The sequence below is a fragment of the Plectropomus leopardus genome, chromosome 10 (genome assembly GCF_008729295.1).
Source record: "Plectropomus leopardus isolate mb chromosome 10, YSFRI_Pleo_2.0, whole genome shotgun sequence".
NCBI lineage: Eukaryota > Metazoa > Chordata > Actinopteri > Perciformes > Serranidae > Plectropomus > Plectropomus leopardus.
Window position 1 is genome coordinate 25,165,051 of NC_056472.1, and position 26,693 is coordinate 25,191,743.

The 26,693-nt window shown below is 41.4% G+C and overlaps 1 protein-coding gene across 4 annotated transcripts in view; it reads left to right on the forward strand.

Moving 5' to 3' along the window:
* tbc1d4 (TBC1 domain family, member 4) overlaps nucleotides 1-3,468 on the forward strand; it is a 46,628-nt gene extending 43,160 nt beyond the window's left edge. For all 4 annotated transcript variants that reach the window (XM_042494099.1, XM_042494100.1, XM_042494101.1 and 1 more), the window contains one exon: nucleotides 1,085-3,468. In XM_042494099.1, the coding sequence (XP_042350033.1) occupies nucleotides 1,085-1,315 (231 nt within the window). In that variant the 3' untranslated portion in view covers nucleotides 1,316-3,468. The remainder of the gene's footprint in view (nucleotides 1-1,084) is intronic.
* Nucleotides 3,469-26,693: the final 23,225 nt, after the last annotated feature.

The window sequence follows — 26,693 nt, forward strand, 5'->3', positions numbered from 1 at the left end:
CCTTACTAGGTACTTTTTAATCAGCAGAGTATTGCAACAAAGTAACAATACTTTGTTATAATACTTAAGTATTTTTGAGAGTTTCTGTACTTTACTTAAGTCTTAAAATTTTTGTGAACTTTTACTGTTACTCCCCTACATTTCTATGTATTGGAGTAAAAGTATTTTCCCCCAATTTTATTGCATTATCTATGTATTTCTATGTCCAAAACATCAGTGGTCGTAGTTAAGTCAGTTAGATTGTTCAATCACATGTGGGCAAGTGCACAAAAAGATGCGGTCAAGTATCGATTTGTCAAGGCCAGGCTGCATGTGAGATTCTAATAAGTGACTTTAACTCCCACCAAAAATATTTTCTGGTAGGATATCTGTGCTTTTACTCAAATGTGGCATTCAGGTACTTCGTCCACCACTGCTTTTCATCCACATCAGTGAGAATGAGCCTGGGAAAAAAACACCAAAGGCTTGGTATATAATGTGTAAATACACGTATTATTAAAATACGTGATTGCTGAGGGGATTAATGGGTAATTGTGGGAGGTATTTAAGCTATTGGTGAGTTTATTATACCTTCTTTTGATGGATTGGTGAGCTTTATTAAGAGATCCACTCTGATTTCACTGCTGTGCCTCAGGCTGCCCATAGGTGGCACTAAAACACAAGTTAAAAAACTCAGCGAAAATGACAGCAAGACAAAGAGACTGAACACTGTATGTTCTCCAAATGCTCTTAACATTTTCATAAGTAGTTTGTGAATCTGTTCAGCGGACTGGTGAAGGCACACCTGATGGTCCTCATGTTAATGAAGGTCAAAAAGCTGCTCTCATGTCTGATGTGACAAAGAAAGATTAGTGGACTCTTAGACTTGTGGCTGTTACCACATTTAAAGTGAATTGCCTGAAAATGTGTGATTGACATATTTGGTTGCATATTTGTTGAGATTTTGTGCTTTTTTCTGCTACAAAGTCATACAAGTGATGACTTTTAGTGTTGTCAGATTGTGTTGCTTTTTGCACCCTGTCCCCGTGTTTGTCTTTGTATTGCACCCCTGTATTTACCGAGGTGCAATGTCTGCGTCCTCCAGGCTGCACGGCAGAAGATTCAGTCACTAGAGACGAGCGTGGAGAACTTCCTTTCTCGGGAGAGCAAAATGAAGCACATGATCCGCTCTCTGGAGCAGGAGAGGGCAGCTTACCAGAAGACCATTGAACGCATGCGCTCATGCCTTCCCCCTGACGCCCTGACAGATGTGGAGATGACCCAGATCAAAACAGGACCCAACGGGAAAGCCAAAACTGCAGCCAAGAAGCCCTGATGGCAACCAGGGGGCTGGCTGCTGTGGGCAGAGACTGAAGTGAACAAATGGAGACTGCTTCAGTGGAAGGCTGCTGAGCTCCACAGCTATTGTTGAACTGCTGCACAAGAGCAGCAGGGTTTTTGTAAATGTGTGATGTCTGGACTTGAGACTGTATGGGAAATATCTACGTGGTATTTGTCAGCATATAATAGAGCAGTGGGAGGATGGTTTCAGTGATATTAGCAAACAGACTGTTCCATCAAAGCTGCTGATCTGTCTCGTCTCTTTCACTGCCAGTTTGAAGGTGAGATCCTTCCCTTTTTCAGATCTTTTAGTAATCGCAGGGGGGATTTTTTTTTTTTTTTAGATTGACACAAGTGAGAATGTGTCTGCCTCTGCAAATCTTTCTGAGCACTGCCTTGATGCATTTACTATCAGTCTGAGTAGCACCGCAAAAGCGTTAAAGTTGGCAAACAATCCAGGTTTAACTTACAGCCATTACCAGTGTGTATGATCTTTGCGTTCATTGTTTTTGTTGTTTGTGATGGAAACTCTGCCTCGGTGATCATATTACTTTGTCATTTCCTCGTCTTCACTTGAATTTTGTGAATGTAATTTCCCTCCAAAGATCACTGTGATATCATTTCTGTTTTTCACAACATCTGAGCTGCCATATTAGGCTTTAAGTTTCTGCAGCCATACATGGCAGCTCATCCGTCAGCACCGCACCACTGCCTTCACGTGAGACATCTTTAGTACGTGCACTTGCTGCTACTAAGGAGGAAGTGTTTCTTCCAAAGATCAGGCAGGATGTGAGGTCGTCTGCAGTCTCAGTTTCCTGTGTGACTGACCGCTGTGTCGCCTCTTCTTAACACCGCGAGTTCAGGCGCCCCAGGAGGCACAGAAAAACAGACAAGAGGTAGAGGAGTGATCCGAATGTACATCACATGCTTCTGTTCTTAAAGTCTGTGTGACACTTTTTGTTTTTGTCAGCCGGTGGTTTGACAAAACTAGCAGCACCCTCACTTCCTGTAGTCTGTGAAGGTGAGTTGACAAACAGCTTGAGTTGTTTGGCTCAAGATTTTAAGACAACACATATCTGCAGCTGCATTGCAATTTGATGTTTGCAGTGGAACTCAAGTGTTTAGGTGAGTAGGGAGGCTGAAAAAGAAATTAATTCAGTTTCCTTTTGAGTGTGGAAGAGTCTCTCTCCTGATACAAATATATACAGTATATGTACACACACACACATTCGCATACAATCTGTGCAGTGAACTGTCTGACTGTAAGGGCAGACAGTTCAAATGAGTACAGAGAGTGTCCCTGGCTGTCTCCTCAGTTTTGTTTTATCCCACCTCCGTGTCTGACTCACCATTGCCAGTTCTGATTGAAAGCAAAACAGTCCTGGGCTTGACTTCGCTTTCATAAAACGCTGTTACATTAAAATCAAGGTGATGTCTATCATGAGAAAAGTACTTACTAACTGTGTCTACCGGCATGCTTGTCCTTGGTGGCACGTTGAGGTGACAAATTTGTGTCTGTCTCAAGTTTTTACTCTTAAACTTTAGTCCAGGCAGACATATCGTTTGACATACAATGCAATACGTTAAGCAATTCTGTGTGTTTGCATACACCCAGAGCACTTGCTACCTTTTGCTAAGGAGCTGCAGTTTTTCACATAAGTTTGATAAATCCGCCCTTGCGTTCCCTGTCATGGTGAAATGCTCTGTGGTAGTTGAGGGGACATAGAGGTTTGCACCAAACTTCTCATAAATAATGCTGATATTGTCACCTCTGAATAGCAGGGACTCTCAACAGTTTAGAAAGTGAAACATATCAAAAGATTCATTTAGAAATCTGTCGAAGGATCAGCCCGTTCTCATTTTGAACTCGTCAAATACTGCTGTGTTGTCAGTGATGTTGGTGTTAGATACAGACGCAAAAGGGCACCTTTCGCAGCGGTTCAGTATGCAACGGGCGGCAGCAGTTGTTGACATAGCGCCTATGTGAGATACCAATGCACAAAGGCACCTTTTGCAACGTTATGAAATAACACCACCGGTAACAACGTTATTTAATGAATAATTTCCTGACAATACATTACAATTTGGTTGTAACCTGACCGAACTTAATGAACCCCAATTATGTACCATATCTTGACCAATTATTGTCATTACTGTCATTAAATGTCCTGACTGATATTGTAATAACCTTCTTATCAATAATGTCGTCTAATACCTTACAGTATTACATATATCGTAGGTACATTTTTTTCAAAATTGACGTTATAATAACTAACAAATAAGGTAGTCCTTTTTCCCCCAGAAATGTAAAGAGTGGAAGTACAAAAATTAATACAGTTAGTGGCATGTTAGTGTAGTGAAAACATTAACATCAAACACTGATTTCTATTTGTCTTGGAGATGTTAACTCTCGGCTTTGGGTAGAATTTGAAAGTTACAAGAGATGGCAAGTGATATGTTGCTATCAGGCAAAGATGCATTAAATTACAGTCCCTAATTGATCCCTATTAGTTAAGGTGAGTTTACACACCCAAATAAAAACCTAATAAATATGAATAAAATAATAGTTTTGGAGGGTGACAGCAAGCAGGAAGTGATAGAGGAGAGTGTGATTGTATTGTTAAAATGCGTTTACTATTTACTGTTATGTAAAGATCTAGTGATGGCGACAGGTCATTACACCAATATAGCTTAATATGTGTCTTAGTTTAGGGTCCGATATGTGATGTAGTTTACGATAAAGTTCTTTTGTAATGTTATTACAATATCAGTTGGGATATTTGATTACGTTATTGAATTTTATTACATTTTCGATTAAGTTAAGTTGCAAGTGGGAGGTGGATGGGTCCAACAAACCCTGGTCTTTCATCCGGGAGATTGCTGTTTGCTTCCTGTATGAATGTTGAGCCAAACCATGATGTTTTTTTTCTAAAGTTAACCATGTGTATTAAATAAACGCAAACAGGAGATGTTTATAGACCTTGTCAGTCCATTTTGAGAAACACTGTATGCATCAAACGAGTTGAAACTGTAGATTTCCTGTGAAAATGGAACATTAACAGCAAATGGAATACCTAGTGCATCATACGTAAACGTAAAAATCCACGGACAAAGCAGCGATATTTGGCGAGTTGGGTCGAGAACGTGTTGGGAGGATACAGTCCTACACAGCACTCCTGCCTCTTTTTGCTTGTATTTTGCTCATGTACAGTATTTGTGCATCATATAAATTGACCTTTGAACCAAAGATGTGGTTGCTTTTCAAAAATGAATGAATGAAAAAAAAATGAATGAATTCAAACTGCTGTGATGATAGTTAGTTACCTTTTCAGCTTTCTTTAGGTTTGTACCAAGACAAAAGCTTGAAAGGATACCAAATATTGACGGTAAAAACTTGACACTTCAAAATATAGACCATTGGTAGACTTGTTTACTCACGACTTCACGTCTTATTGCTTTGTGCCAAAAATAAATGGCTTTTATTCTCCATTAATCGGAGATATGAGACCATTTTGTCAATATCTTATATTAAGCACTTCCTTGTGGTCAGCAGAGGGTCTTTATTTTGCATCAGGTGCTCCGAGTCCTGACTACTAAATAGTGCTTGTATCACTGTGTTGTAAGGAAAGCCATTCAATAACAGATGGATTGTTTTTCTGTCAACATGAGGGCTACACAAAAACAAAGACACTGTCATGAATTCTTCAATAAACATCACCTTGCCTTGTTTTCTGTCTACTCACGTCTGAATGTCTTTCCTTCTCGGTAAGCTCTCATAAAGAAATCATGTTTCTTTCCTGCTCTACAAGGTAGCACTTCAAGTGTAGGACGTAGCCTCAAGCTGAAATGGTCTCTGTGTGTAGACGTATTATTGCGTAAAAGGCCAAAGAAGGCTTCGACAGTTTTAGAGAGTCTATTTAAAGACCTTTCAATAGTTGTACTTTTGTTAACGCCTTGGGCAAAGAGAACTACAGGTCTCCAGTGGGGAAAAAATCCTCTGTGAAATTGTACCTTTCTGAAACATTCAACCAAGTGTACATTTCTGAATTAGCCTTAATATAGTGAATTAAATAAATATTCCTCAAATGCTTGACTTCTGATGAAAGAAATACAGAAAAAAATGCAGTGTTCACTGAATTAAATAAAGATAAATCTTTAATGAAATCACCCTGATGTAGATGAGGGATTCCCAACCAGGGGTAGCCCACTTGACTGTTGTGCATTATATTGCCATTGAGAGTGCGTGGAAATGAATTAGCGAGAGAGTTAGCAAGTTTAAGCAGATATAAAATAATGGATGAATGAAAATATATAAACGTACACATTCTAATAATACTTTACTAAAAGTATTTTTATAACTTTCTGAAACGGTAAGCTTATAGTATGAGCTGTTAAAGTACAGAATAACAACAGACAATAGATAGACCTAAAATAGTTAATGTTAAAAGCAGAGTTGTGATAAATGGTGAAAAAAGCCAAAAGTGAATAAGTTGTTAAAATATGTAGTAAAAAGTAATGAATAGACAGTTAAAATAGTTAACAAGCATAAAAAATACTATATAAATGACGAAAAGCTAAAAAGTAATGGATAAATGGACAAACAGTCTTTATCTAAGACTTTAGTATTTAGTTGTTTTTTTTTTTTTTTAAATGGATAAATGATAAGAAAGTGTTGAATGAAGTCTTAACCAGTGTTGGGCAAGTTACTTTAAATTAGTAACTTAGTTACAGTTACTAGTTACTTCTTTCAAAAGTAACTCAGTTACTTTAAGTTACTCGTTACTTCCAAGGTAACTAGTTACTAGGGAAAGTAACTTTTTTTTGGCTTCTTCTTTAGCGTTAACAACAGCAGCATCGCCTGTGTTACTTCAGGGTCTTTTTCAATCAGCGTGGTGGACGCTTGTTGTTTCCTAAACTAAAAATGTTAAAAATGCTAAAAATGTTTCAGCAGATTCGAGCTGCTGCTCTTTGGTGAGGATAGTGTTTTCAAACCTACGCACAGATTGCAGGTCACCACAATATTCCTCTCGTCTTTCGCCGTAACAAAGGAAAAATAATGTCCATATTTCCACGTAAGAAATCCCACGCCTGGACTGCCGTCGACTGCCGCCATTGTTGTTTTCATTTATTGACGCGGACGTGACGTCGCCGTGTCACGTGACGTCCGCGTCACGTCCACCACGGAAACTATATTCCTGAGTTATGCACGTGAAGTAACGGGTAACGAGCCTGTTTAAATCACAGTAACGATAAACGCGTTACTGATTTTGACAAAGTAATTAGTTACTGTAATCGTTACCGTAAAAGTAACGTAGTTACCGTAACGCGTTACTAAGTAACTAAGTAACGCGTTACTAAGTAACGCGTTAGTCCCAACACTGGTCTTAACAGAGCAGCTAATGGACAAATACTTGAAATAGTAGGCCAATGTCAAAATTGCAGGCCAATCACTGGCTACTGATCAGCTCTGTAAAGTGACGCAGAAACTGGGAACCTGCTATTTCAGGCTAAGGGGCGGGCATGGAAGCTCCTTTTGGCTAAAAAGAGGCGTCAATCTAAAGGTCAGAGTTCATTCACCATTTTGATACAGAGGAGTCTGCATATTTACATGCAAACAGAAGAAATTTTGGATAATGTGCGGAGAAATACGAACATTTGAACCGATGCAACAGCAGTTGGTGGATATCTATGGATGTAATAATGTGTTTGGACTAAATATTCCACTGGATTTTGATCATCTGGACACCTGGAAGTGACAACAGTATGAGAGCTGTATCAGCAGCGTTTTTATGGATCTGTGGATTAAAATGATGGCTTCATGGGTGAGTTATAATTATTTATTTGCTTTTGTCTGACAGAAGCATTTATTGAAACTGCTGTGGTGGTTGTATCTTGAAATGGTTGCTATCAATCGACCTGCAAGGAGCATAGCTTTCAAACAATAGTGTAAACCACTCAAACGACAGCAAAGACAGCAGTTGTTTATATATGATAACCATCAAATAAAACCTTAAAAGGGCCCACTGAAGATTTATTGGATTTCTGAGAGGTTTTGTAAGTATTGGATTAACCCTTTGAAACTTGGTTCAAAATCAGTTTCCCTGTACTGTTTTCAGATACTTTTTACAAGCTGTTCAACCCTTTGAAACCTGAGAAAATTTCTATCAAAAACATGGAGAAAGAGGCAGTGAGCAACTTGACAGGAAATGTCCCATATATTGCATGAAATAAGTAAAAAGTGACAAGAAAATGAGCAGAAAATATTTTTTTAAAGGGGAAAATTAACAAAAGAAGGGGGTCAGTTTCTCGTTCAATTGTTACCCTTTTTGTGCTTATTTTTAATTAATTTTCTCGTAACTTTTTACTAATTTCTTGCAATTTTTTGGGCCATGTTAAGTTGCTAATCGCCATCTTCCCGTGTTTGTGCAAGAGGTCAAACCAATTTGCTCAGATAGAAAAAGCTAAAAGTAAGTGTAAATGGTTAAAATAACCTGCATCATCTGATAAGCCTTTAGCTTTGGGGTTCATCAGACAAAAAAGGTTTGGAGCCACTGATGCCTTCTTAGCCCTTTGTTTAATTTGTAGTCTATAACAGTGTGAGCCAAACAAGAGCTCCATCAGCCAAGGAGGGGCTTTGAAAGATTGCAGCCATAAGACTAGTCATTGTTTTCCTAGGAGGGTCTTACCCAGAAAGGTCTGTTGAGTGTTGCTCTGATCAGCGTCTGCCAAGCCTGGAGCTTGTCACACATACAGTACGACACACAAATGACCGCCAACCAGGAGCCTATCGCACACTAAACAAAAGGGGCCGCATTCTTTGCGTATTCCCACACGAGGAGACATCCTGCAGCAGGGGAAGAGTGGGATACTGGGAGTCCACTGGGGATTTGCTGAGAACGACACTTCCTCTGCCGAAGGTCTTATCAGCTCTGTTTGTGTTTTTTCTTCTTCTCTCTCGCTCCGTCTTCACTGTCTTCATCTTTCAGTCCATCTCTACCTCCCACTCTGCTTCCCGCTCTCCTCATCCCTCCCATTGGAATTGTGAGGCTTCATCTGAAGCTTTGGTGCGATATTTACTGTATTGTGGAGCTTAAAGGAGAAAATGCAGCAATGCAGATGTCCAGACAGGTATTTCAGGGGATGATTGGCAGATTGAAAACACAAAATGACAAGTATCAGTGTTCAAACTGAGAGAACCACCTGTGTTTGACTCAGAGCTGTTGTTCTCCGGCTGCCCTCTATACGATATTTGCCTATATGTGCGTGTATGTGTGTGCATGTGTGTGTGTCTTAAGGGCATTAGACCACGGTCTTAGCAGAAAGGGAAGAGCGAGCTGACAGTGTGAGCTGGTTGCTGGAGTGAAGGGGTAGAAGAGAGAGGAGGAGGAGGAGGGAGAAGGTTAGAAAGGGTCCTCCTGCCTTATATGGGAATTCATACTGCTCCGCTTGTGGCGCAGTCTAAAAGCTGGAGTTGTTTCAGTAGAAAACACTGGGCTGCAGCTGTCAGTACAAAGTATTTGCAGGTCATGGCATATCTATGCAACAGCTCAACTTTTACTTTGCAGCACGGTTATCCGCAATTCAAATCAATAATGTGGTTCGAAGAAGGCTAAAAAACAAACATTACACAACTGCAGAAATACATCAGTGCTGTGCAGTGAATGGGCTCCTCTGAGCAGCACCAGGCTTGGTGTACACAGAGACTAGGAGTTACTGAAGCCCTTTTTACTCAGAGATCGCACTATAGGGCCGCTACAAAATCCACTCTTTTTGCACTCTGTGTATTTTAACACACAACCAAACAACAGCAACCTGCTCCAGTGTGTGATTTTAGAAAACATGCCGGCATCATGGAACTAATGGCATTAATATGTCAATAACAATAATTTACCATCTGTTTTATGGTGGCTGATCTCGTCCTCTCCTCGAAGCTCCTAAATCTCCTGAATCTTATTGTTTTCCCAATTGCAGCCATTTATTGTTACTGTTCTTCTCTGAGTTTACTGGAACCGCTATTTGCTGCTTTTTTAATCCCCCATGGTGGGTCACATGCATAACATGTGGTCAGAACATAAGATAAGATAATCCTTTATTGATCCCCAGAGGGGAAGTTCTGCAGCAGTACAGGCTAAAGGGTAAAGGTCACACAGAATAACATATAATAGATAAAAGATCAATATACTGCATACCTGTCCAACAACATACCTGTCCTGCCCATGATCCCATCCTTCCAGTCTGTTCTCTTTCAAAAGTCATCAAAAACCGCCGCTTTTTCAGTGTTTGCAGCATCAGACACCAACTCCAAAAGCTACCTGTTGCAGCAGTATAATATGCAGCCGGGCAGCGGCAGTTCATAACCCAGCCGGACGGCACCCGTTGCGGCAGTATGATATGCTGCTGAACAGCGTCGGTTTGAACGTTGCCAGTAATTAGTAATAGCAAAAGTGTTAAAGGTTGGCTGAAGCAAAATCAGAGATGTGAGCACTGAGTTGAGTGTTGTAGGTGCATGTAACCTTGTTATTTGTGTCTTTTTTGCATTGTAATTCTATGTGAGGTATTTATTTACCTTTTTCTCTTCTTTTCTTTTATAACTGTTATTGTATGCAGGTTGCTGAATGTAACCTTGATACCTTAGATTCTTTTCTTTTTCTTTACTAAAAGCCTAATTTCAACTTAATTAGCTACAATCTCTATATGTGAAATATCAGTTACCACAGCTTGTTTGTAACAGGCTGAAGTTGTACTATGTTCATTTGCATTGTCCCTATCAAATAAACTTTAAAAATAAAATAAATATTATAGGGAGCTCGAAAATCCCTATACAGCAGGAGGTGAGAGTGAATGGGTCCAACAAACCTTAGACTTTACTGAAGGGTAAAGCAATACCATGATGTTTTTTTCTAGACTGCTCCAAGTGCTTTTGTTGCCTAAACCTAACCATGTGCTTTTGTCGACGGCCTAGTGTGGTTGCGGTATCCCGTAGTGTCAACAGCAGATGCAGAAGGATGCGTAGTGCGTAACATGTAGATGTGAAAGTCCACTGACAAAGTGCTGATATGTGATGACTTGAGATGACAGCATGTTGCTCCTGCCCATGGTCCCGCCCTGCCGGCTGTCCTGTTTATATAGACTCAGTTTCAGTGCTGTTACTACCTCCTGTGCTTAAACTCTGTATCCATTCTGCGATTGTATCTTATATACCAAATGGCAAGGTGACATAAAAATGGGAGTTGAAATAAGGGGATAGAAATAAGGATGATGGGGGGGAAGATTTGAATGTGGAGAGGGAAACAGCTGTAGGGGTGGGGGAGAGACTCAGGTGGGCTCAGTCTAGTCCAGAGAGAGGAGTTGGCTCCCCAGAGGCCAGGAACACACACACATACAGACACATTTCACTGCGTCTCATAGTTTAGCTATGCCTTGATTTCTCCCCCCATCTTTCCCCCAGATCCCCCAACTTTGCAGCTACACCGGCTGCTCCAGCTCTCTCAAAGCTCCTTGTCTCGTCTTTCTCTAAAGCTAGAAAATAAACTCTTCACTGCAGCAGCCTTGGATTCCAATCAGCTATCCACACTGCACAGGCGCGCACCCAGCACCACCACACTGACATGTTTTAGTTAGCACGGTGACAGATTTGCTTCCTACAGAGTGCTTTTCTCTCTCTGTACCTGTCATGGATGTAGCTGCCAGAGGGGCTCATGGTAAATGGCCCGAGCCAGGAAAGGCATAAGGAATGGGGAATCTGGCAATAATGAAGCCACAGAAGAAACACAAAACTAAACACACTCTCCTCCTATTCCCATGACTAGTCCAGTTCGTTCCTTTGGTTCCCTCCGTCGAGAACAGGTAGATCCACGAACACTGCCTGGAGAATCTTGTGATTAATGACACGCCTGTCATGTCTAAACCTTCTTCATCTTTCTCCTGACGAAAGCCACTCTTCCTCTCCTCCACCCCCCCAGCGGTCTGGCAGACGCACTACTCAAAATCCCCCGGGGCCAGCTGCAGCACATGCTGGGGAGTATCGCCCGGCTTACCTGATCCAATGCTTCATTCATCTGTGTAGCCTCTGGAGGCCTGGAAAACACACTCAGTATCCTTATACGCACACACATATGGGGATTACAGATACACACATGCACTTTAAACCCAGCCCAAACCCTCTATTCCCTCTGGCCTCTATGCTCCATGACCGTGTTGCAGACATCTCAGGCAGGACTGGTGCACACATACTTTTAAAAACAAGGAGGCAAAAAAGTTGCGAGGCTCAAACCCCGGGAGTAACGAGAAGATCTTATTGAGGCCATTTTCCACCTGGAGATCCCCGACAAATGTGACTGAAGTCCCAGGAGGCTGGAACGATCAGAGTGGAGACTTTGAGACCCTTCTAATCACATTATCCACTGCCTCTGCCTGGCCCACATCACCTCAGCAATGATTAAGACAAACACAGGCGAGAGAGGAGGAGATAGAGACAGCGAGAGACACAAAGAGAGTGCTGGCAGCCTGGAAGGAGGGGGTGGTCAGACAGACAAGGAGTGAGTCAGACAGGCAGATATCCTCCTACATGGAGGTCCATCCAATAAAAGTGCAAATAATATGTAAAGATCAAGTCGGTATAGACGGTCTTTGAGCTGACTTTATCTGGTTTTGTGTTCAGGGTTAAGCCCTGTAAGACCCCGGGTGTATGATATCAGCGATAAGGGACTCTAGGCGTGAGGGGAGGTTGGAGAAGTACGTCTGACATCATGCTAAACGTGTACGCACATCCTTTTCACAAGGCCACTAAGGGCACAAACACAAAGACGAGGTGGTGTGTGTGTGACTCAGTGGACACAATCTGACGTCAGCCTGTGGAAACTCAATGAAAGCAAAGTGATTTGTCCAAAGTGTCCACCATCACTAAAGCTCCTTTCTGAACCTCCCTGAGCATCACTGGTCCAGAAACTCAACGAGCTCATGGCAGAGATGATTTGGTGATTCATAATTCTCCTCGCTCTTGTTCACTTTTTATTATGCCTCCACGCTGGGGTGGCTGTAGGCATTACGTTTGTGAGTTGTTCGTCTGTTTCATTCTTGTGAACACAATATCTAAAGAACACCTTGTGGGATTTTTTTCAAATTTGGTACAAACTTCCACTTGAACTCAGTGATGAACTGATAAGATTTTGGTTGTCATGGGTTAAAGGTCAAGGTCAAGATGACCTCATCTGTCTTATTCTTGTGCATGTAAAGGCTGAAAACACCTTGAAGGAATTTTTAAAAAATTTGGGATAAACATCCACCTGGACTCATCTATGATTATACCTTTGTGAACACGATATCTCAAGAATGCCCTGAGGGAATAGTAGTAGTAGTCATAGGTCAAAGGTCAAGGTTACGGTGACCTCATCTGTCTCATTCTTGTGAATGTGATATCTCAAGAATACCTTGAAGGAATTTCTTCAAATTTGACACAAACATTCACTTGGACTCAAAGATGAGCTGGCTAGATGTCTGTGGTCATAGGTCAAGGGTCAGTGTGATCTTGCATCTGTCTCATTCTTGTGAATACCACATCTCAAGAGCTCCTTGAAGAAATTCATGCTAATTTGGCACAAATGTCCACTTGGACTCAACAGTGAAGTGATTAGAATTTGGTTGTCAAAGGTCAAGTTCACTGTGACCTCACAAAACATGTTTTTAGCCATATCTCAAGAATTCAGCAGTGCTGATAATGTAAATCTTCTGTACTGTTGGTGGAAGTAATAATGTTTTTACAGACATAGATGTAAACTGTAACTTAACTGGTGCGCGGAGGCAAACAACCACAAGGCTTTAATTCTGTTTTTTTTCTTTTTGCCAAGCCACCCAGCTGTTCCTGCGAGCACAGACTAACACAGTGGGTTTTATTATGCTGATCTGACATTGCTGAAGTTGGGAGGGGAGACAGCTGTACTTGTGTGGCCCTGGGCGCACCCGTCATTAGTGCCAGCCTCACTCCACTCTTTCTCCATCCCTCCCTTGTTCCTGTTCTCCTACACTCCCTCTTTCTCTCCTACATTGTTTCCCAAACAACACCACACCCTTTTATAACATTTGCTGACCTAATTTATGCCAGCCTTCCCACCTGTCCATCCATCTTAACGAGACGCCTCGCACATCTTCACCTCCCTGCTATCTGCCACCAGGAAAACAAAAAACAACCAGCATTGTGCTGGTAAGAGAGGCTGAGTGCTGTGTGCTTGCCACTCAAGATTTTCCTGAATAGATAATATCCAAATTGATTCAAGCTGGGCTCACGTCTAATGGTCTGTGTGGGCTCTAATGTGAACAGGAGATAATCAACACCCTGCGTTTCGGAGCTCTGTTTGTCAATCATTTATTCTTTTATGACTGTTTCTTTCTGTCCATACCTTCCTTCATTTTTCTCCTAGGATCTCATCATCTGTTCCTTTTCATACAGCCCATTTCGCTTCCACCCCTATACCTCTCCATCCCATTTCTTGTGATACTATCTGTGATACTTAGAGGCTGATTTCCCACTGTGCGTCATTAACCTTTTCTCTCTCCTCTTGGTTAAACCCAGCAAGTACATTCGGCTGTCTGAGACTTTGGGAGCATGCTGCGCTCACTCAAGTGGGATGGGGGGTGGGGGACACAAATGATCATAACTACGTCCTTATTAGCCACTGAATTGATACTGTAGCGGCACTTCTTTCTATTATCATATACCAATATTTCCCTCTGCCTTGCTCCATGTTACATAATTTCTCTCAAACCTTTGTTTTTGCGTCCGTGCATAGAAGAGATATCTTGGAGGTGTCAAAGAAAATAACTCTTCATGACACCAATCTCACCTCCCTGTGTCTGCCATGTGACATAACACGAGACAAGAATGCACATGCCATATTGTCACCGTGGATGCAGTCAGATGATAGCACTCTACCGTTGATAAGATGCTTTATGCCTGCAGGGAGAGAGGTAATCTTTGTGCATGAAATAAAAGAGTCTGTCGACTTCCTCTAAAAGTGTGTCTAATCACAATGAGTGAGGTGTAATTAATGCTTCACTGGTGCGCTGTGTATATGCAGTCCAGGACCGTGGGTGAGAGGATGTAGTGTGCGGTCTCTCTAACAAGCTCCCACTCACCCCGGTGGAGGCAGGCAGGGAAGGCTGGAGTGACTGCGAGGCTGTTAGAGCAAGTGGGTTGCGTTGGACGTGTCCATGTCTGTGTGTGTGTGAGCGTGCACTTGTCAGTGAGTGTGTGTTGGTGTGTGAAAAAGTGTGCATGTGTGTCCTTTTGTGTGTGCTGTACTGGGATGTGGAAATTGAATGGAGCCTTTCAGTTCTACTGCTCGTCTCCCCGGGGGTGAGAGACTGGTTGCCATGGTTATCCTGGAATCCTGCCGCTAATGGGTGGGAGTTTGTGTAGCTCTGGCAACCTGGCCTGTCTAGGGTGGTGTGTGTTTGTGTGTGCGGTGTGTGTGTATGTGTGTGCGTAGCAGGGGGGTGTGGTTGGGTGGAGGCAACATTCTAGGACACAGGAGGTCACATATGTGAGAACACAAGCTTCCATTCCTGTACGCTCCTGCATGTACAAACACAGACTCTTGTCATGTACTTCGCGAACTGTAGATACTCAGCGTGCAAAAAAATAACAAATTAAAACCTCCATCTCCACTGACAAATATCAGTAAAACTCTAAATCAGTAACACTGTATTCATATTCATATTTCAAATGCCCTTTTTACTCTGAGACCATGTTATAGGACTGCCACTTTATTGCATTTTTTTTATCAAACCAAACAACACATTCTCATCCAAATTCGACACATATCACCGCTTTGTCAGTGGATTTTCACGTCTACGTGCTAAGTGTCCTCCTGCATCAGTTGTTGATGTTCTGAGACGCCTTGTCAATTTACGCCTGTTACTTGCATTGTGTCTTTTCAAAACACACTTCTGTTTGTACAGGAAATGTACAGTTTCTGCTGGTTAGATTCATACAGTCTTTTTCAAAATAAATGTTCAATGTCGGTAAAACACCTGGTATTCACGTTTATTTCCTTATGCAACAAAAGCATGTGTTTAGGTTTAGAGAAAAACTTACCATGGTTTGGCTCATCATTCATATGGAAAGTAAACACCGGCCTCCCCAACACGTTCATATTCAAAAGTTGTGACATATCGCTGCATTGTTAATGGACTTTCACATCTACATATGTTAAGCTCTAGGTATCCTCCTGTGTTTGCCGCTGGCGTTCTGGGACGCCTTAACTAATGCTGGGACGTCAACAAAAGTGCATAGTTAGATTTAAAAAAACACATCATGGTTTGACTCTACATTCTTTACAGCTCCTTATACTACGTCGTTACCATCAGCGTTTAAAACTGACGCCATCCAGCGCTGTATCATACTGCCGCTGCAGGTGCTGTCCAGCTGCATTATGAACTGCGATTGTCCATCTTTGTACCATACTGCCATTACAGGTGATATTCAGCCAACAGTAGTGCATCATAACATGAGGAAAGGGGGATTTTTGGGGTTGCTGTCTGATGCTGAAATAACTGACAAAAAGGCAGTATTTGATGACTTCAGAATGAGAACGGGCTGAACCAAATGACTGCAGCATCATCCCACTCCAGTGTGCACTTTTAGATAGCATGCTGGCATCATAGAACCAAAAGGCAGCTGTGAAGAGCATGACATGTAACACAACAGTGTTTTTACGGTAACATATAACATATGCGTCCGCAGGGCTTTCTAAACAATAATAATTACATTAACATTGCAATAATAATCATTTGCCTTCTCTGTTATATGATGACTGATGTGCTCGGAGGGTGAGGAGCTCCCAAATCTCATTGTTTTTTACAAGTTGCATACATTTACAGCAGCTGTTCTTTACTTTTGAGTTAGCAGCTTACTGCTAACAGTTACTTTTTTAATCTCCAGGTCACAGACATAACATGTTGTCAAAACATCACACCTGTCCTGCCCATGGTCTCGCACTGCAGTCTGTCTTATTTATACAGACAATGTTTTGTTATTATCAACCGTGGCGGCTTAAAAGAAAGACAACTCTGTCTGCCCATTTAGCGATCGTACCCAGAACGGTGAGGCAGCATAACGGCACTATACTCCCACCTTAAACAGGCAGTTTCGGGCTGTATTTTTAAATAGCCATCCACCGTTGCCAAAATCTAGCCCGACAAAGTCAAATTACAAGCATGCCGGATATCACCAACATTTGGTGATGAAATAACCTTCTACTTTTACTGCATTATTGCAAGTGTAAAACATAATGCAGTGAAATAGTTAAGCCCTGCTCTCCCGTCATCCCCATTACCATCCTTTTACCCTGAGGCTAGTGGGACTCTTAACTGGGCACAGAGACCCCACTGAACAGGAACATAGTGGATAGTGGATAATGAAAACCTCCACACAGAGTAGATTAGTGCAGTGGAATATACATTCTCACTGTTTCCCTCGCTACACAATTTTAGATATGATTAGAAATGCTTGTCCACAAAAGAGTTCCACCTCACAAATATGTGTGAGCATCTAACCGTACATGCTAATTGGGATGTATTATTCAAATTGCATTATAAATTTGACATGGAGCACTTTACAGATAGCAGCGAGGCAGGGCATGTACTATTGTGCAGAGAATATACGCCCGTGATATGCAATGTGACCAGATAATCCTGGTTTTCCTTCTCCCAGTGTTCTGGTAGAGGGGATCAGTCCCTGCTAGTCACACAGATGTCTTGGCTCCTGTTCCTCTTGGAAGACTGATCCATATGTTGTGTGAACCCCTGTGGATTTAAAGGAACTTGGCTTAGGAATTTACTCTCCTCCATTCCAGTCATTATGTATAGCCAATTCACTGTGGTCTGGAAGCATTAGGAAAATGTTGCTCTTGTACAGCATCCAATATGTATAAAAATAGAAAATAAAAGCAAATGCAATGTTGTGATTACAATCATGCGTTATGCTTTCAGTGTGTGCTCTGGATGAGGGACCAAGGGATGAAATCATCTGTAAGGAAACTAGCTGCTGACAAGTTTGATGTGATTTGATTCTTTTTTCTTTTTTTTTTTTTGTATGGAGAACCTTTAAGAGCACCGGCCAGTGAGCAGAGGCTGAAGAATGTGGGCCGTCCCTGTGGTTGAACCCAGCAAGACATGGGGGGTAGAAGGACCTTGTAGACCCACCCCTTGCTCCTTAGCCCAGATTTATGCCCAAGCAGTTATATAATTCAATAAACACTTCCAACTCGGTGGCTGAAGTCCAGCCACAGGCCTTCTAACCCTCACACAACCACATGATCAGCACTTTCAGCTGTATCACTACCAACTCATTATAGAACAATTGGAAAATATTAAGCAATAGTTACATATTTGGATGATAGATGCTGATATGTTTCATATGGCAACTGGATAACAGAAATTAAAGGAGCTGTGTATTGGATTTAGGGGGATTTAGTGGCATCTAAGGATGAGGACTACAAATTGCAACCAAGCGAAACTTTTCCCAGTTAGAATTCATTCAGAGTTCATTATATAGGAGTTTTTACCATGAGCTGAATTATCTGCAAAGGTCCCGAAACGAAAAAACCCACAGATTTAAAGGTTCAGTGTTTTGAATTAAGGGGAATATATCGGAAGAAATGGATTATAATATAATAAGTATGTTTTCTTTAGTGTATTATCACCTGAAAAGAATTGTGTTTTACTGTACCTGAATGAACTGTTTATATATAGAGAGCGGATCCTTGTTCACAGAGTCTGCCGTTTTGTACCACCATGTCTCTACAGCAGCCCAGAAAGGACAAACCAAACACTGGCTCAAAATAGGGCCATTTGTTACTTACGTTCATTAAAAAAAGAAAATAACATATTACAATACAATTGTATGTACATGTATATGTATATAAATAAAACATTTGAAACAAATAGGGCCATTTGCATTTTTGCATTTTTGTGTTTCTGCGTCAGCCACCAAAGTCATAAGCCCCTCTGAGGAAAGAGGGCTCACTCAGTGTTTTTACTGATTTTAATTACCTTGTCTGATTTGGAGAAGAGGAGACCTCTGCGGATAATTCGGCTCCTGGTAAAAACCTGAACAATGAACACCAAAGGAATTCTAATCAGAAGTTTCAGCTGGTTAAAATAGGAAATTCTCACAGCTAGATGATTTCAAATCCCCAGAAATCTTACACAGTGACTTAAAACTGGTAGGGGCTGCTAACTACAGTAGCAAATGAAAAAAAAAAAATCATCCTATCTAGAGCCAGTGTTAAGTTAGTCCTTCCTGGGCTACTGTAGAAACATGGTGGACGCTCTGGACAAGGACCTGCTCCCTATCTAGATACAAAGGGCTCATTCTAAGGCAGCGTTTCCCAAGCCTTTCTTCAAGTACGACCTGTCATGCATGTTTTAAATCTCTCCCTGCTGATTCAAAAGATCAGCTCATAATGTACTCCCGAAGCAGCTTGATGATAACTCATCATTTACTTCAGCTGTGTTAAAGCAGAGAGAGATCTAAAACATGCAGGACAAGTGGTACTTGAAGAGAGGTTTGGGAGTCTTTCTGAAGAATCCATTTTTCCTGACATTTTTGGTGTTTTAATGCATTGTACATGTTCTCTTTATTCTTTGTTTATATCTGATAAATAAATGTATGTATACTTTCATTACAACTTTGCTAAAACATCAAAATATGGTGAACTTTGAGTTTTGCACAGTACTATATGTTCCATTTCTGCCAATATATCAACCTAAATCCTACACACTGGACATTTTAGTTATTTTTCTTTGTAAAACAAACTCTCCTGTTTCCTTTATATTACCACTGAACATGCTACTAACTCTGAGTATGTCCCGTTGAGTGAATATCTTATCATCTTATGTAATACATTCATTCCCAGCGTGCTGCTATACAAACAGGCAAATGAGCAGTGACAGTACATTTAATAGATGTGTGATACTACAGAATATACCCACAACCATTTTCTAGCTCCTCACCAAAATCCCAGAAACCATCTAACCAGGTCACCACGAGAGTTTCCCCCAATCCGTTATTTTACATGTTCCCCTCTCTCCTCCCCAACCCTTAGTCCTTTTTTGAGATTTCCACTCACTGGCCCAGACAGCCTTAGCCTTGACTCGGGGCCACCCCATGCTCTCACTGTCCAACTATTTAACTAACCGCAGTGAAACAGCTTTAATTTCAGCTTACTGCTCAGTCTGGCTGAATGCAACATCGCTTGGGGGTCTTTCTGGAAAGCTGTGGTATGGGGCCCAACAGGCCAGGCAGGCAGACTGGGGAGAACAACAGCCCTGTGCAGTTAGATCTCAGAGACCCCAGAGACACATACGTCAGTCTGAGCTGCCTCCCTCAGGAGTCGTTCAGTTAGTTATGGCTCTTTTAAAACGCTTTTCTGCACCTCTGCCCGATACGTGGAGGTGAGAGCTATTAGATAGCCAATAGTCAACGGCCGGATAAAAAAAACATTAAAGGTCCAGTGTGTAGGATTAAAGGGCATCTAGTGGCAGATATGGAATACAATATTCATAACTATGTTTTCATTAGATTATAATCACCTGAAAATGAGAAATGCTGTGTTTTTGTTACCTTAGAATGGGCCGTTTATCTACATACAGTGTTGTCTGCCATGTTGTTGCTAAAGAATGGACAAATCAAACACTGGCTCTAAATAGGGCCATTTACATATTTTAGTTCTGTAATCTTTGCCTCTAGATGCCACTAAATCCACACTGTACCTTTAAAGAAGTAACATCTTTGGAGTGTGTTGCCGGCTGTTGATTTTTTGTCATGTTTATTTTTGCAGGGTCATTTTAATGACAGTGCTGTCCTCCCCACATGCAAATGTTTCATAGAAACAACCAGCTCAACACTGTTTTGCAAGATAGCCATCGCTGCCTCCTGGGCTTTGTGCTTCCCAAGACAACTGTGATTGGTTAAAACAAACAAACAAACAAACAAACACAAACCGGAGTGTTTTTTTCCCCTATAGAAGAGAGATAATCGTGACTCCAGACCTTTATCTAGTGCTGAGACAGCGCTCTGGAATTAGGTCGGGCTATGTGAAACTACTTCTCATCTAACTCAAAAAACAGTTTATTTCCCCAAATATTTAAATTAATACCAGACTGAAAGGCAATGACTCACTGCTCTCATTGAAAGTTTGAAATCTGTTGCACCTCTAATAATGGGTGTGGTTGGGTGAGGTCATCAGCTGGCTCTGTGGCACCTTAAAGGAAAAGTCCACCCCAAAATCAAAAATACACATTTTTCCTCTTACCTGTAATGCTATTTACCTATCTAGGTTGTTTTGGTGGGAGCTGCAGAGTGTTGGAGATATCGGCTGTAGAGATGTCTGCCTTCTCTCCGCTATAATAGAAGTACATGGCAATCGGCTTGTGGTCCTCAAAGTGCACAAAAAAAAATAATTAAAAATTTAAAAATGGTAAAACTAAACAGTAATGTCTCTTTCCAGAAATCATGACCCAGTTACCCAAGATAATCTACAGTTCTTGTTCTGAGAAATTTCATGTGTGAAACATTACAGCTCACCTAAGGACACCATTAATGTTTACATCTTGAACTATCTCAAGCACAAGCCTGTTATCTGTCAGTAGATGCACACTTCCTTCAGCGCGGTGATATGATTGGCAGGTGTGGTTTGACAGAAAGAAAACAGTTGCAACATGAAACTGCTTGCAACAAGGTCTGTGGATTACCTTGAGTAACTGGGTCCATTTCTAGAAAGAGACATTGCTGTTGAGATTTTTTGTGTTTTTTCTTTTTTTATTCTTATTTATTTATTGATTTATTTTTGCTAGATAGCACTACAGCTGTAAGGGAAAATATACATTTTTGATTTTGGGGTGACTTGTCACTTTAAATCAAACACCAATTATAGTGATGTCACAATGTACTGACACACCCTGGAGTACATTTCTATATCACTGTGGCAAGTTAAGGAGCTAAATTACTGGAAGTCAATCAAAAACAAGGTTTATAAAAGGTGTTTTGGATAATATGGACTTTAAAGTTTGTCTGCTTGCTTAATTGATGCAAAAGTTTGGAGTTGTGAAATACTTTCAGAGTGGAATGTTTCTGCATCAGACTAGTAGCAAAAACTAAAAAAAATAAGACCCAGGTTGTAAAATATTTCCTCATCCTATATTTCAAGTTATGAACAAAGTATAAGGTAAAACAAAAAATGAGGAGTCTACGTTCCAACGAAGGTGCATGTGCATTTGTGTGTGTGTGTGTGTGTGTGTATGTGTGTATATATTTTTGCTGACACAGTAGACTGTGGATTTGTCTGGATGAAGGGGAATACATTTATGTTTTTTGAGGAGTGAGGGCCCACACCAGCCACCCTAGGGTCTTGTTATCCTCTCCTATGCCTATGCTCTTGGGGCGACTTTAATGAATACTCCTGTTCCAGCCCTCTTCCGGCTCCAGTCAGGCTATCTACAGGGCTGCCCCCATCCTCCCTGTCTGCGCCTGCCTGTACAGCAGAGCAGGTCCCGGTACAGCAAGAAAGAAGACAGAGACAGCAAGGAGGCTGGGTGATCGAACTGAATAATTGATGCGCGGAGTTCACTCGGGAACACCTCAAGAGTTTGTCTGAACACTGACCACCATATGTGCTCTTGCTCCTGTACAGATGTGAAGGAGAAAGATGGTATATGAGTTAAAACTTTGCAGGAATTTTCCAGAATTATTGAACTCTTACCTACCTTGTATATAAATTAAAACAGAGATTTGCTCATTACAAAATGTCACTGCTTACGAAATATCATAGCCAGCGGCATCAGATTAGTATACAGTAAATTAATGTAAACAGCCTGATAAGGAGTGAAATCACTCTGCTGCCTCGACTGATAAGAGACCCCAAGTGTCTCAAATGAGCACCACTAATAGGGCCAGGCAACAAGTGCTGAGGCACCTCCCATTACCTCATGGGTAATGGGAGCTGAGAGCGTAAAACATGAGGCAGTAACATGAAGTGAAGAAATGTTTTAACACGATATCTCTCTTTTATGATAGAAAAAGGTCAAAAGCCATCTCACAAATGTTCTCAATAAAAGTTCTGTAAACTGTAGCTGAACTGAGTTCAGGAAACATGCTTTATTTATAGAGTCAGGTGAGAGGTGAAGCAACAGCTGTTGGTAAATGTGATGTGATTTAATATGTGAATGGTTACTTTTTTAAAAATAGTTTGTGGGTTTAAAAGAACCACAGACACATTGATATAAGATCTCCATTTTTTAAAAACCAGACATGTGTCCCAGACTGTATTACGCCTTTCCCACCAAAATGAGCGCATGCGAGTTTTTCAAAAACAAGCATACCTGTCAAATGTAGGCGATAGATTGCATTAGCACTCCCTGTGAACACACCGCTGTAGCACACAAGTCTGCCTCTCTTGTGTGTGTGTGGGGAATGTTTTGTTGATGTGTCTGTGTGACATCACAGACAGGCAGGAGAACAGGTAAATAGTAGAAAGCAGTAGGAACAAAAGTCTGTGGAAACTTTAAAGTGGTTACTTCTCTTTATGTATCTCTAACTTATTCAGTCTCTCTTTCAAACTCGGCGCAGACTAACTTGAAATAATATTTTAGCGCAGCTTAGGTGGAGACGGAGGGTAATTAGTGCATCTTTATCATTAATATTAATTCTAGAGCTTTGTGCAGCATGTTGATTTGCTCAGCCCCTTGTTCTTTCCCTCTCTGTCGCTCTCTTTATCATGAGACCAGAGGGCTTTCATGACAGAGTTTAGTCGAGTTGTTTCGATGTTGATGTGAGAGTGTTGGGACCATTTAATGGTTAGGTGTTGGATGTTAGCCACTGCTGCTGTGTTAGCTTGTGTGAGAGCAGGAGGAGAGAAAAGAAATCCTTGAGGGACTGCATGCTTTATCAAATATTTACAAAATGAACATCATGCTGTTTTGACAAAGACATGAAACTGGAGACTGTGATCATAAACTCATCAGGAAAATTTTTATTGAGGTAATAAATCAAATCAGAAGTAGCCATTTTCTCAGTTTTGCTTTCGTTCCCTGCTGGCCATTAGAAAGAATGCAGTTTTAAGGCATTCCTGCATTGGCTTCACATTTTAGATCCAGAGGCTACAAACATTTTTCTTATACAGTCTGCGGTCCAGAGCAATATATGTGATTGGTAATTGCTGGTTGATATCATGCATCCAAAAGTGAATAAAAAGAACCAAATTTGAGTTATAGTAGAGTTATACTAGTGTACCATTCCTGTGTTATCGTCTGCTGCAGTCTTAAAAACACAAGTACGTTTTTTTCTTGTAATTTTAGGGCAAGGGTGAGAGCACAGTGTGTGTGCATGTACAGTATGTGTACGTGTGTGTCTTTGAATGTGGAGAAAGGCTCCGAAAACTAACACTTCTGGAATGCCCCCTGCAGAGCAAGGACTTCGGGGTTGGATGTGTGTTTATGGGAGCGTTTTGGCAGGAAAAGGCAGGGACTCGGTCCAGAATAACGGAACAACAGTGGAATGTGGTACAGCGGGGAATATCCTGAGTCAAACACAAGGCAGTCCTGGGGTCTGAGGAAGAGCACTTTGTGGCAAGACTTTCATAAACAGCGTTTTTTAAATTAAGATAGATGAGACATCGAGCAAGCCATTCTTGTGCGGCTGACAACGCTACATGGATGCCGGCAATCGGTTTTCATTTGACTCTTTTCATTTCACACCACAACTAAATTAGAAGACCATGTCCCATGGAATATCTTTCAAACCTGTGACTCATTCACTGAAAATCTCTATCCAAATGTGAGAGCCTCAACTGTGGCAGTGTTGAAGTCACAGTGAATATGAAGTGTTAGTATTTCTCTCCAGGCTGTGCATTAGGCCGGATGCCACGCACCTTCGCCCACATGCCTCCCACGACCCAGCGCCCGTATATAGAGGGCAGAATCTGAGCCCAAGCTGCAAGCAGGCAGATAAAGACAATCTCATTGATGTAGGAGCAGCTCACTGGTAAAAAAGAGACATCTCTGACACAACCCTGCTTGCGTTACCCTTGCTACAGAATCAGATTAACCACCGCAAAAATATTGTGCAAAGGCTTGAAGGCGTAGAGTCAGCTTTTACATACATATCAAGCAGGTTATGGTGGATCTGTGCATGCGAATACATGGCAATGAACCTGGTGGTTGCGGGGAAAGACCTTTAAGTGAAACATTGACAAGCAGCTCAATCCATCAATTCCTTCAGGAACCATGTCTATGCTTGTAATGCCATAAATATGCACTGTGGAGCCAGTGAATGACATGTTCCACCCACAATGCAGTCTGCAAACTACACATCTCAATACTTTATGGTGTTTCTTTTATTATGTGGATATAAGAATGTACACAGAGATGTAAAGCCGAACATCTCTTTTTTGGGAATTCAAGGAGCATTTTATCCTACCTGGTGAGCTCAGTCACGTTTTTTTTTCTTCACACAATGAACCTATCAACTCCACAGTACCACCCACATCACACCAAAGGACATTTGACAAACACCACCAGCATTCCTGTGTTGTATCTCTTACGCTAAACCTGCCTTCACAAGTATCCCACCTGCTTTGTCTGTTTTTTATCATTATGAACAAGATTTCAGCAGAGTGTGATGAGCAGCGAAGGCTGGGCTGGCTTTTTTTAACCCCCCCCCCCCCCCCATATGTTTTCCTCCTTTTCTCCTCTCTCTCACTCGCAGTCTGTTTCCTCTCACTCTCTTTGTCTTTGCCGTTTTCTCTTGCTCGGTCTCTGCCAGACCTCTACTTTACACTCCCCCTCCTCCCTCTCCTCCTCCCTGAAACCAACTCCTTGGCAACCAGTTGCAGCGTCTCCCAGAAAGGTAGACAGCCTCTCTGTGGTGCCACAGCAACCCAATGCAACATCAGACAGCAAGGCATGCTACATTATTAACCAGCAACAGCCAAGAGGGGCCATAGAGGACGGTATTGTGGACATGAGGGAGGGCGGGAGAGAGAATCAGGGGGGTCCCAAACTGCTGGTTATTGCATTATGAACTTCAGAGGGGAAACAGCATTTCGAGACTGGACATGCATGACCATAAGCACAGAGAAACACATATGAAAACAGTGTGAGCATGAAGGAGAGAGAGACACAGCGGTTACATTCAGCCAAATCCACAGGGGGATCAATAAGGAACATCTGGGTCTGGGGTGGACAGGGCGGTTTTTTTTTTTTGCAGGCAGTACATTGGCCTGACACCTCACCCAGTTTCTCTCTGGGTTTACACACACGGGGAGGGAAGAGAGGGAGAGAGGGGAGGAGGAATTGCTGGGGGGTGTGATTGGGCAGAAAAAGGTGTTTGCTTTTCTGCAGGCAAAATTTCCCTCATCCAAGGCCAAGGATTTATTACCAAAAGCTCTCAGATGATAGTATTTGTAGGAAAATCTAATCTATTTTTAGATAGAAATCTACATTTTTTGCTACTTTCTGTTTTCAACTAAGAGTCTACAGCCATGCTAGCAGCTCTGTGAGGCTGTATTTAGACACAGACGAGGTTTGATCTAAATGTTAACACAAGCAGGGACATTGCTCCAAATTTTGTGGACCCTCCTATCCTTCCTCTCTTGATCCATGTCTCACTTTTTGATTTCTTTTTTAAAGGGAGTTTTCTTTCTTTCTTTTTCTTTTTTGAAGAACAATTTTACTTCCTTGGTGCTCCAGCTTCAAGCACTCACTCATTCAGCTCACTTTCTGCAGGGGCGGACTAAACCATTTTGTGCTTTTAAGGGGGAGAGAAGCCTCAGTGAGATTTATTTTTTTTTAAAATATACATTTATTTTGTTTGTATTTTTTTATTACTTAGAAATAAAAAAATTGCAAACAAAACCAAACTTTTCATTCCAGGCTTTTCAAGGGTCCCCCCTCTCCTTCTAAAACTTTAAACAAGCTATATTTATTACTAAACTTTATTGAAGTTGTGTCACCTTTTTATTTTTATTCTTTCCTAACTATTTGTGACAACCCTGCACTGTAGGTTCCTCTGCTTGTGCTATTTGTTTTCTCATTCCCCAATCAGCGTCATGGGACACACCTGAGCTCATTGTGTTTCATGCACATAAGACAGAGCAGCGGCCGTCATTCTCTGGTTTGTAAGACTTCCTCGCCACACCTTTGCTTTGTTTCATTTGTTTCCTTTTTTTTATTTTCACGGCACAAAACCCTTTTTCACATTTCCACTCCCTCAACATATTTCTCTTACCTATCTGGTGTAACTTGTTTCACCTATTTTGATAACTTTTAGTTAATAAACCACTAAATTTGTTAATTTACCCATGTTTCTCCCAATTTTT